The sequence below is a fragment of the Ammodytes marinus genome, assembly GCF_949987685.1.
Source record: "Ammodytes marinus genome assembly, chromosome: 7".
NCBI classification, from domain to species: Eukaryota; Metazoa; Chordata; class Actinopteri; order Uranoscopiformes; family Ammodytidae; genus Ammodytes; species Ammodytes marinus.
In genome coordinates this window covers 29,150,674-29,163,493 of record NC_137211.1, presented here as the reverse complement: position 1 = coordinate 29,163,493, position 12,820 = coordinate 29,150,674, and the positions used below count along the sequence as shown (strand labels likewise).

General features: G+C 39.4%; 1 protein-coding gene across 1 annotated transcript in view; it reads left to right on the top strand.

Moving 5' to 3' along the window:
• The window catches only part of nphp4 (nephronophthisis 4), a gene marked incomplete at both ends in the record, with an annotated part of 214,761 nt that overhangs the window by 151,955 nt on the left and 49,986 nt on the right, over positions 1–12,820 (top strand). The window contains 2 exons of the mRNA XM_080030989.1: positions 6,976–7,136; positions 12,074–12,257. Coding sequence (XP_079887115.1) covers positions 6,976–7,136; positions 12,074–12,257 — 345 coding nt within the window. The remainder of the gene's footprint in view (positions 1–6,975; positions 7,137–12,073; positions 12,258–12,820) is intronic.

Sequence of the window (12,820 nt, the reverse complement as noted above, 5' to 3'; positions counted from 1 at the left end):
GCTGCGCCTTCTGCCTGGAACACTGTGCAAAAGCAGCTGAAGCTGCCAGAGCTGGTCACCTTGGGATAATTCAAAGGAATCCTGAAGGACAGAGAAGATAGTTCTCTTGGTCAATGCAATTGTTTGTAAAGCTATTTTCTGATAACGACCAGTTTATTTATTTCATTTTTAACTGTACTCATTTCAATCTTCATATAGTATTGTCCCTGATCTTGTATTGTACTTTAATTGATGTTGAATGTGGTGTATGAGAATTGTGGTTGATTGTTCTTATTTTATCATGGTGCTGCCTTCTTGGCCAGGGGCCTCATTTATAACGGTGTGCGTAGAAACCATCCTAAAACATTGCGTCCGCACAAAGCCAAAAATGTGCTGCGCAAAAAAAAAATCAGATGTATAAAACTGTGCGGCACGCAATCTTCCCTTTATAATTACCCACCTGTGGTGAATTGTGCGCTGATGATCTCCACCCTGTGTCCTCCCACTTCACCTCCCAGTTTCATCCCACAATCTACCATACATGGCGAATGCTAAATAGCTCCTGAATATGATGACGCTCTTAATAAGCACAGAATTTTGACTGGCATGAGGAAAAAAGGGAGGCAACCGGCCACAAAGAAAGCGACTGGGAAGGAAGAAAGCCTGTGACGTGCATATGCTGCAGTAACTGTCACACAAACACACACACACACACACGTGCGCACGCTTATCACATATCATGATTGGCACAGTCGTTATAGTCTTTGTAAAGCAGTTTCGCGTATTAGTGTACCTGTAGGCCTATATAAAATGGTGTGACAAGTGAAATAATGCCTATAGTCTATTCGAGATAATTGTTTATCTCCCGTGAGATCCACACATTTCCAACAACGTCAGATTATAATTATATCTTCCAGGGTGAATATTTATGGGAAAGAGATGCGTTTAATGATTAGCTCAATTTATAACATGATTTTATCTAACGAAATATACAGTTTTAATTAATAACTGTTGGGCTTAACTTTGTACAAAACTACTTTTTACACACCTCTTAAAATGTACTCTCCCGCTGGCCACTCACGGAAACACCTCCCGACTATAGGATAGTATAGGATATTATTATAAAGTAGCGCTATAAGATTCAACCTATGGATTCCACATATACAATATAACCAAAACATGTAGACCTAGGCTACTTGAAGTAATTCAACCTACATCACAACTGCATGCCATAGACTACAGTAGCCATATAGCCTATTCGCAACTAGGTAAGCTTATACATTTAATTGACTAAATATATAGGGTGCTAAGCATCATTTGTCTGTGTTTTTCTGATGACTGAGCTTTATTTCGTGGTGTTGCCATTGAGTGTCGCTGATTGCCCGAGTCAGGAAAACCTTGCGGTAGCTCTACGCATGGTCGAACGTTGGCGTGGGAATACGCACATTTCTCCGTAAAGAATGTTTTTATAAATACCAACGTTTGCCACCGCACAAATTCCCGTACATTTCTGTCCGTCTACGCAAGCTTTTTGTGCGCCGCAAGCTTTATAAATGAGGCCCCTGGTCATTCTTGAAAAAGAGATTTTAATCTCAAGGAATTTTACCTGGTTAAATAAAGGATATTGATTGATTGATTTAAACATATGCCTCTAAAGAGACACATATGCCTCTAAAGAGACACTGAAAATTTGGAGTGGTCTCTTAATTTTTTTCCAGAGCTGTATAGAGCAGAAGCCAATCAATGTATTTGCACCATAACTCAGTCTATCCCGCCGTGGCACTAAACATTTAAGGAGTGAGAAACATTTTAGGCATCCTGCTGTTTTCCTTCATGTCAGTTAGCTCACATAGCGCAGTACACATACACTTAAATTCTGATGTTGCTTAGGTGGACATTGTTCAACAATTATACGCAATTAATTAAAATGGTAAAACTGTCGATAGTAACAATTAAAAGTATTCACCACAGAGCAAAGGAAAATGCAATTTGGTCCCATTGTACTATTTGTTTTTTTGAGGCTGCAGCAAAATACTGTAGATTTATTTTAAAGGCAACAGTTAACATGGCGGAAGTTCTGTGTTACTGATGGTCACAACAGATCATTGTGTGAACCGTGTTATTTTTACTTATGTTTTTGAGAGGGATGAGAGTAATCTCATACAGCTCTGGAAAAAATTAAGAGACCTCTCCAAATAAACACTCGTTTAAACTGCGTTTCCATGGCACAACTAGATTGGATTAAGACATATTCCGAACTAGACACTCGTACTTGTCTGAGTATACATGGCCCTTCAGTAATCGGATAAATGTCCGATGCATGGCTGTCTCCACTATGCTAGGTGGCGCTGTAGCCCTTTCAACAAGTGGTTAAGAGCCACGTTCGGTTCCCTTCCGGCAATTTATATATATATATATATATATATATATATATATATATATATATATATATATATATATATATATATATATATATATATATATATATATATATATATATATATATAAATTATTATATATATATATATATATATATACATATTTATTTATATTTATATTTTTATATACTGTCTATGCAATAACCCTACTATTTTTTTTACGTTGTCTCCTTCCACTTCCTTGTGAAATCCTCTGAAGGGATTCTCGAGCAGAAGCAGAAGCAAACTCCGATATGCGATGTCCGATCATACATGCAGAGAGAATGCCGACAATGAATGAGTTATCTAGGTGTTCTTATCCGACTTCTCTTGTCCGTTATTGTGCCGATTTGTGTGCGAAGTAGATCGGATAAAGGTGTTTACATGCAGTTTAAAAGTCCTGTTGAAGTCTTATTCGTTTAGTTACCCGATTATGAGTCTGCATGTAAACGCACTGAGTGTCTCTCGGTTTACTATGTACAGGCATATGTTCAAGTAGAATGAGCATTTTGGCTTCATACTATAAAATTCTGACAACATTTCTAAATTCCCCCAAAAATATTGTCATTAAGAGCATTTCCATGAAGTAATGTAGAGATGAAGATTGAAGAAAAATCCAGACTAGTGTCTTAATTGTTTCCGCGGTTGTATGTACAGTATGCCCTACATAACCAGGGTCTTCCCACAAAGTTGTTTTCGTCTGCTTTTCCATTAGAATTCTTGTCAGGACTGTGAGTGTGCCGTGTATGTATGTAATTTGGTTGATTGGCATTTTCTGTGACTTTCCAGTTAAGTTCTGTTGCATTATTTAGCTGTAGCTAGTTAGAAATGTTTGCACCAAACATGCTTGTATGTAGTGGTTCTGTGTTTGGGATTTGTGTGGTCATTGAGTCTCAAAGCGTACCAGGCCCCCCTACATACTTCCGCTCAATTTTAATTTCCCTTCAGCAGTCAGTCCGCTGTAAATTCTCCCACCGATTTTTTGCCTGTCCAACCAGCTACCTGAGGGAGTGGCTGAGAACAATTATGTGCGCAAGTTTCAGTTGCAGAAGCCGGTGCATGACGTCACGACCAAACGTTATGTGATTGGTTGGCATATACAATAATTTTAAACTTCAACAGACACCCGCCTTCAAGTGAGTTTAGGTTTGTGGGCTGGTAGGACCAGGCTAACTTTAAGGTGCTCTTTTAAGAAAACCTTCAGAATAAATAAAATAATTATATATTCATATTTATGATTTTGCAGTGAGAAACCCCTTGTGGCCAACATGTGTTCCTGCAACAGTATTGGAAAATTCCACCCTACTCTAAGAAAAATAAGCATTGGATGAACTTAAAACATGTGAAGTTATCTGTCACACGGTCACCTAATATTTTAGCTTTGATTCAATATAAAAAATGTATTTCAGGTTAATTATATTTTTTTACATTTATACAAAGATAAAATATTAGGTGTAAAAGATTACTTATATTTTTTTAAGTTCATCCAATGCTTATTTTTTTCAGCGTAGTCTACAGCAATGCTCTGGTTTGCATCAGTCTCTACATCTATCTGTACATTTTGTGCATCCTCACGTTTTTTTCTTTGCCTGGAGCCTTCACATCGCTGTTGTGATGAGAGTTGTTGATCCCTGGCAGGATTCTGTTTTAGCCTGCTGCCTGGTCTACTGTGTACCAGGCAGGACAACCAGGGGTTCTGCTCCTACTCAGACCTAGCTACGCACATGCACGCACACACGCACACGCACGCACACACACACACACACACACACACACATACACACACACACACACACACACACACACAAACACACACACACACACACACACACACACACACACACAACCACAACCCTGTGCAACCCTTGGGCCAGATCTGTCAGCTCTTCCCTCGCTTGTGAGCACAGACACAGACAGAGACACACACACACACACATACACCCCATTCTCCTTCTATCACTCTCTCTCTCTCCCTCTGTACTCTCACTGCCACCCATCCACTGCACACAAAGCCCAGAGCATGCTGGGAGAATTAATGGTCCATGTTGAGAGAGTTGGCGGGGGGGTTTGGGAGGAGAGGTGGGGGAGTTGAAGGAGTCAACATAGGTTACGTTACAGGGAAAAGGAGCTCTTAAGCAGCAGAGAAATATCAAGACTGCTCTGATCTTTGTGTTTCTGCCTTTGTCTTTTGAGCTTTTTTTTCCTTGACTACTGTCAAACAAGTCTGCAATAGGCTTTTCTGTAAAACGCTGTGTTACTTCAGTTAAAATGAGCTTCTCCTAGTCAGAATATTTGTGTTATTTTATTTTATTTTTTTTCATCTGAGATATATGAAGAAAAAAAAATCCAGTGTGGGTGGATTTCCCCCTTTGCACTCTGTGAAAGCTTTACTGTAACGTGGCTCAGCTCACATTGAAAGCATGCAGCAACCCACCGCAGTTGAAGTTTATTTTGTGTGTCATGATCTAAATGCTGAAAGGATCTGAGCTCAAAAGTCCACTGACTAGCTTTTTGAAGAGCTTGGAACTGTATCTCACAGTGATAGACAAAAAATAACCTGTCTGTGAAAAACATACCAAAAACCAGTTGCACACGCATGTTAGTAACATAGTTCCTTGACGGGATCTTGAGCTCAGAATAAGTGATTATAAGATAAAGTGTGTGATAAAATATTACAAGAAAATACATACAAGTCTTAAAATACTAAAAATCAAGAATTCTTTGGCAGGTGGTCAAACTCCCTTTTTTTGTCATTTGACTACAACATAACTTTATTATTATTTGAACCCGAACACACCCAGTTGTAGCATTGGTGGCCTCATAAACCGGATGACTTCCTGCACTGGGAATACTGTGTGTGTGTGTGTGTGTGTGTGTGTGTGTGTGTGTGTGTGTGTGTGTGTGTGTGTGTGTGTGTGTGTGTGTGTGTGTGTGTGTGTGTGTGTGTGTGTGTGTGTGTGTGTGTGTGTGTGTGTGTGTGTGTGTGTGTGTGTGTGTGTGTGTGTGTGTGTGTGTGTGTGGGCGTGTGCGTGTGTGTGTGTGTGCGTGCGTGCGTGTGTGTGTTTTGGAAGGGATGCTGCGGTGTGGAGAATTCCGGAAGACAAGGTGGCACACAAACGCACACTCGAATACACACACACTCACTCTGTAACATTAACACCCTGTTGCAAATTGGGTTTGGGCTGTCACTGGGTCTACAATGTCCCCGCTCACTGACTGAGTTGGATCACTAATGGGGTCACTTTCATTTGAGCTGCTCGGTGAGTATGAGGATGAGACAGATTTAAAGTCGGGGACATTGCATGGGGAATCACAGGGTGGCAAGTCGTTTTACATTCTCAAAATGAATGTGGGCTTTCACTCTGAACCGCTTTAATCAAAATATAATGGCCCTATGTGCGTTAGTGTCCCTGCATATACGACCTTGCAGGGGTGGTACAAAGTAACATGTGGCTGACATTTTATTCTTTATATCTAATGAGATTTCCCAACATTTCCCATTGTCCGTCAGAGCAGCAGCTAAATCCTCAAAATGTGAATTGTATTATCTACTTTTCTTAAAGATCTGAACATGTCGACAGATCAAAGCTGTGACTTTATTTGGTTGATAGTAAATTCCCCCTTGAGCTTTTTTTGATGGTGTGTTAGGTACGATTACCAACTTGAATAATGGGAAACCTATAGGACTCTCGGTTTTTATGGGATGGATATTGTACTCCCATGCAGTGCAATCATCAGACCTAATGAAATCCAGGCCAACGGCTACCGCACCACTTCAAATCGCTCCACTAGCTTGACTGCTGGTTGCAGATATTATGGCCGTTCCTACACACATTTGAACCCATCTGGCTGGAAGGTCATGCTGAATAATGATCAGATACGTGACCTTTTTTAACCTCCAGGTTGTGCGTCTGTATATGTTTATTTGAACACTGGCTTGCAGTTTGCAAACCCATAAAGATGGGAACATATTGACAAATCGATAAATAACAAAAATAATGGTCTAAATCAATTTAATTACCCTGGTTACCCTGATGAGATCCAACCAGGGCTATCGATCAATCAATCAATCAATTTTCTGCTGATTATTATTGTCTCAAACAAATCATTTGCTCTATAAAATGTCAGTAAATGCCTTTTTTTTATATATTTTTTTGGGGCATTTTTATACTTTATTTGAGACTAAATTATAGTGCACTTTGGTGTTTTTGACCGGTGTTAGCACTATTTAGCACTGTTTTTATAAGGCAAGTCTTCGTTTAGCGTGTATCGTATGCAAGCGCACGTTGGGAAAGTGCTAGGCCTACATGCCTGAGCCAACTGACTTACAGTATTCAACGTTAAAAAGGGTGAAGGACTTACAAGAAAAACTCCACTCACCCTGGCTTTTTAATGATGTTACACATATGGCAGTGCATTAATATTTGAAAAGTGACACATTTTTGTGTTTTTTTTTTCTGTACGCCAGGTGCACCAAGGTGTTAGATTAACAGTGTATTGCTCTCATATATAATTCATATATTTGACCAGTCTGGGTTTTTCCCCCCTCCATATTGAAGTGTCCTCTCTCCTCTGCCAGGCTCCCCAGGCTTACAGGTGCAGTTCAGGGTAGATGAGAGTGTCCTGAGGCCAGGGGAGAAGCGCCGGTTCCTGCGCTATCTGGCCCTCCACACCATGCACATCGACATCTGGGACAGCCACTCCTTGCTCCTAATCGGTTCTACTGCCATCGAGCTCAAGGTAAAAATACTATCACGCTTTGATGAAAGCTTAGAAAAGGGCTTGATATTATTGAAAAAGCTATGGAAAAAAAGGAAATGGTTTGGAATGAAATGAATGTTTTGGATTTACACTTCCTTTTACTATTATTTCAAACATGGTCATAAAAATCCCAAAAACATGTCCAACCTTATGCCAAATAGTTCCTTGAATTACTTTTGTTTAAAATCTAGTGTGATAGTTTACATTTTCACCAGTATCATGTGAAACACATTGGGGATGAAGCAAATTGGCAGTTTTTTTTTATCTATAAGAGGGAGTAGAGTTAGCAAACCAACAGTTAGCGGTTTGCTTATCGGCAAGAATGCATTGCAAAGTGCGTGTATAATAATGAATTGCTTTCAAACAACAAATGCAACACATGGCTCAAGAAAGACACAGTAAAAGCTCCATTATTGAGCGATATATTTGCAAAACAGTCCAACCAACTCAAAGCTATTTAAGGTTATGGAATTATTTAATCATTTTTTGTATGTATTGGTTAAAATGTGTTGGAACCCAGTAGACTGTTTTGCAATACAACTATCCCTGCGTTCCGAATCGCATACTTTCTACTATTTAGTATGGTAGAAAAAAGATTGGGAACAGAAGCTTTTTAGTGTTGAAAACAGCATCCTATTTGGGCGATTCTGACCCATAATCCAGTGCGCACGTGAAGTGACGTCACATCGACAGAGCTTCCAGATAAAAACAAACGGGGACGTGACGGATATAAAAGCTAGTCTATTTTTGTCACCGGGAACCTAAATGTTGTCAATTACTTTACATAAATTTGGTGCATACAAATCCACCAGAATGTAGGAAATGAAGTATTGAATGCTCAAACATTTCTGTGGGGGAAACCCCAGACCCCCCATTTAAAACGTGCCCCAAACCAAGGTTTAATCACAACCTAAACCATTGAAATTCATGAATTATTTTGTATTATTTTGTATCTATAGGCCTTTGTATAAGGATACTTTGGAATTCTAATCACATCATTTATATTAAAGTCTTAGGTCGTGCTTATCCATTGCTCATAATAGCCAGTAGGCCTACTTCTGTGTTGGACATTACTGAACCTATTCTCATTTACAGCACCCCCCCCCCCCCCCCCCCCCCACCCCCCCCCCACCCCCACCCCCCAAAATAGTTCCAACGTCCCTGTGCAATTCAGAACGCATGGTATGATTTCCACCCACCTGGGGTTCACCACAAGAACATCTCAGCCTTCAGGCATCCAAATAAAAAAAGGGAAAAGCACATTCTGTTTACACATGCTTTGTCAACTCGTGACACACCTTCATCGCAACACAGAGCAACTGTCATGGATGTATGCAGTGCTGGCAGATTGTGTTAACATATTTAATAGAGTGAGCCAGGCGTTGCAGATAAAACGGCTACGGATAATAGAATACTGTCAAATACAGAAACCTGTATACTGTAGGTACACACCCCAGGTTTCCTTGAAAACTCAAAGATGTTGTTAAAAATGGTTTTACTGTGTCTAGGACCAGGATGAGCACAAATTATCTTACAGTTTTTTTCGATCGCTAAACCACAGTGGGCACAACTGTAGCTCAATGTGCAAAACTCTAACTACAGTCTGCACTACCAACAGTCATTGGAGCTGAACAGTTCACTTCACCTGCAAAATAGGCTTTGTGCAGCAAACACTATGAACCAGCTTCATTGAGATAACACACACTGTCACTCAGAACCTGCTCAGAGTACAAACACTAGCATCAAACCCCAATACACAAATGACACACTTTTAATCTTTACAGTTTGAATAATTTGAGTTATTTCACACAAATTACATAATATTTTCTTTGATGAAAGGGTGAAATTATTTCACATGAAATTGTTTATTTTATAACATACCAGTTTTTTTAGGAAAACAAAAAGAAATGAAAATCAGAAGTTTGCTTTAATAGATACACATTTTGTATATTTTATTGAAAACATTTCCAAATGTAGTATTTATCTGTGTAAATATTCTATAATTGTAATAGGGAAATCAATTCCTGTAATGTTGTCATGTACTGTAAGGATGCAACTCTAAGCTGTTTGTTTGCTGGACAATTCGTATTACAGATGCAACTTTAGATTTTTGCAGATTGGGTTGCACTCTCAACCCTGCCTCTCTCAATGAGAGACCATGATTCACAACAGGTTCTATCAGTAGCCCTTACTGTATTTCATCCGGCACTACAGCTCTATGTCTTCTAGTTCTTCCTCCACACATCCACACTCTCACTGCCACTCTTCTACCTCCAACAACCTGTCTTCCTTGGTCCATTTCCAAAAAAATATATATTTTTGAGCTTTCCCTTTATACTGTATATATGTTCACTAAGAAGTCTAAAACAAGACATCTTAGTGTTTCAGTTGAAATTGCAATCCGCAGTGTTTGAAAGGCATTCATTCTGTTTTGAATGTGTGGTTTACAGTTGTGGCAGCAGTGTGTTAGCATTTGAAAAAAGTACTGGAAATCCACAGTGTTGTGCAGGCTGTGGTTAAGCCATGATATAGGTGTGTAGAGTTTTGAAATTTGTGTTTAAGCAATGAAAAACGAGCTACACTTTGGTCCGAATGAACCGCTGCTGTGCATACTGTTGTTAGAGTTTTGCACTTGTCGTTGCAGTTGTGCCCACTGTGGTTTAGCAATCGTAAAAAACTGTAATTTAAGATGATGCATAATTTCTGGCTGTTGAAACAAAAAGTGAAGAAAGAAAATATTACGTTTAATTTCTGTAAAAAATGAAATGCACCAGAGTGTGTTTTGAACAGAATCAGTCTTATTTAGTGTTGTATCCTGTGCACTTTGTCTTTAAGTAATTATTTTCATTTAAAAAAAATGGATTAAAGGCTTTTTTAAATGTTGGTCTTTTATAACTCTTTTACCAACCTTGATCTGTTTTCATCCCTTAAATTTGTAAAGCATTTAATGAGAAAGAATTAAGCAGTTTCAAACACGTCCATATCCATTTACCATCAACTCAATCACCCAACCATTACCAGCATTTCTGTGCTTTAAGTTTCTTGCTGTTTTTTTTTTGATTGTATTATTATCTTCAATCTTTATTTGATCACGAGGCAAGGCAAGGCAAGGCAAGGCACGTTTATTTATATAGCACAATTCAGACACAAGGCCACTCAAAGTGCTTTACAGGGGCAAGATTAGAATACATAAAACATATTATAAAACATTTAAAAGCGAATAAAAGAAGCAAATAAAATAAAAATTGCAGGTTAAAATGGAAACAAAAAAGTCTTCAGACTCGATTTAAAAGAACTGAGAGTTGCAGCAGACCTCAAGTTCTCTGGGAGTTTGTTCCAGATTTTTGGTGCATAATAACTAAAAGCTGCTTCTCCTTGTTTAGTCCTAACTCTAGGGACTGTAAGTAGACCTGTCCCAGACGACCTAAGGGCTCTGGACGGTTCATAACGTATCAGCAGATCAGTAATGTAGTTTGGCCCTAAACCATTTAGTGCTTTATAAACCAACATCAGTATTTTGAAATCAATTCTTTGAGTGACTGGAAGCCAGTGTAAAGACCTCAGAACTGGGGTAATGTGATCCACTTTTTTGGTCCTAGTGAGGACTCGAGCAGCAGCGGAGGGACAATTTACATTAAACCTGCAGTGTGTAGAATTTTGGGTTTTATTTCCTAGCAGACTTCGTAGGAAATAATTATAATATCCATAAGTACGTTTAATTTAGTGCATAATAACTGAATTTTCTTTTTAGAATTATTATTTTTTTCCTTAGAAAGGGTCTCATATATGTCCATATTTCTCCATACTTTGGACCAAGGCCTTGTCACTGCCATTTTGGAAGTGTCATAGTTGGAATGTCATCAGGTGCATTGTTTAAAATTTAGAATTGTTCTTGTCCTTGAAGGCCACTGTAGCTTCTGTTATTATTCGAAAGGGGTGGGGTTACCCAGGGATCGTTGCATTCTAGAACTTTCTAGAACTTACTTGATGATGTCATATTACACACTGCACCTTTAACAAATATTTGTAAAGAAATGCAAATACACCCAGTTATAGCCATAAAGCCATGGAAGTCCCTACCAGAAGGTAAAAGGCCATATATCTTAAAGGAATTTTATATTACAATATAATAAAGATACAGGAATAATATAATTGTCATGGTCTGTCTTTGTCCTGTCTTGTTTTGGTGGTTTCCTGTTTTATTTTGGTATGTCTGTCTTGTTCCTCCCCATGTCCTGTCAAGTTTCCCTCCTGTTTGATTACTGCTCCCTCCCCTAATGTGTTGCACCTGTGTCTCGTTGTGTTTAGTATATACCCCTTGTCATTCCTTTGTTCCTGCACCTGTACTCCTGGACTTTTTTGACCTTTGCCTGTTGGCCTTTTTATGTTGCCTTTTGAGCTAAATAAATATTATTTTGCTATTACGTCTTGCATTTGGGTCCTGCTTGCCTGCCTGTCTGCCACCCCGTAACAATAATAAAGGTTCATCCTGGTATTCATATCAACCTTACCTTACTCTATTATCTTCCCCCTTTGTCATGATCAGTACATTTGTGTTTATTAAGCATAATTAAAGACCTACTTCACCTGTGGAAATATGAAGGTGTATTGAACTCTGAGATCCTATGTAGTATAAATGTGCAAAAACATTAGAATCCGGTTCATCCTAGCCTGAGAGAGGAGATAGAGTGTTTTATGGTCTCACTGTCTAACCCTACATTTTACTAGTGTGACATCACACGAGTAAAAATATTGGGTTAGGATTAACCGAACAGCTGGGCCAAGGGAAGACTGAGGGAAGACTAAGGGAAGAAAATAGTGATTATATAATGATAGAACGCCGGTTCCGTATTGGGTGAAGTATTCCTTTAACTACATCTCTCTTCCTTTTCTCATCCCCTGTTTTTCATGGGCAGCACATGTTGCGTCAGGGTAGGTCTGCGGTGCAGGCCCTCCATGAGGTGGAGGTGCTGACCACTGACTACGTGGGAGAGGACAACCCACCCACCAGGGCTGATCTGGGGCCACCTTCAGCCATCAGCCCCATGACGGTGCACACTATCGTCAGGGGCCGGCTGCACGTACGCACAGGCAACATAGGCAAGTTATGCACCACCTCTTTTTTATTGATTTATATTGGATCGTTAAAGGTGAAGTAAGCGATTTATTTATATTAATATAAGTGTTAAATCGTTCTTTATTCATACAGTGATCACTTAAATAGTATGCTTGTTTCATAAAGCCGATCTCTCAGTCACTCGCTCTGCATGTAATCGGCAAATAAACTTTTCGGGGATCCCACTACTGATAACCAATTAGAAGAGAGAACGCTACAAACCGACACCCGTCTCACTGCCGGTGCACGTACAGAGCGACAGATGGGTGAACGTGTATGCGCCTACAATAGTGGAGCAGGTAAAAATCCTTCCCAATGTCTGTTTTGATGGTTTTTATCATGTTTTATCACACTTACGGATCTGAGATGATGCTAGATAACTCGCTGCTTGAAGACCCCAGTGCATTAATGTGGTGACGAGGGAGGGGACTGCTAACTGCAGGAAGTTAGCTAAACGGACCATTCCGCTTACTGCACCTTTAATGATCTCACACTCAAGGTCCTCAAACTGGCTTTTTCAGAGCTCTCAACTGCATCTCATTGTCTT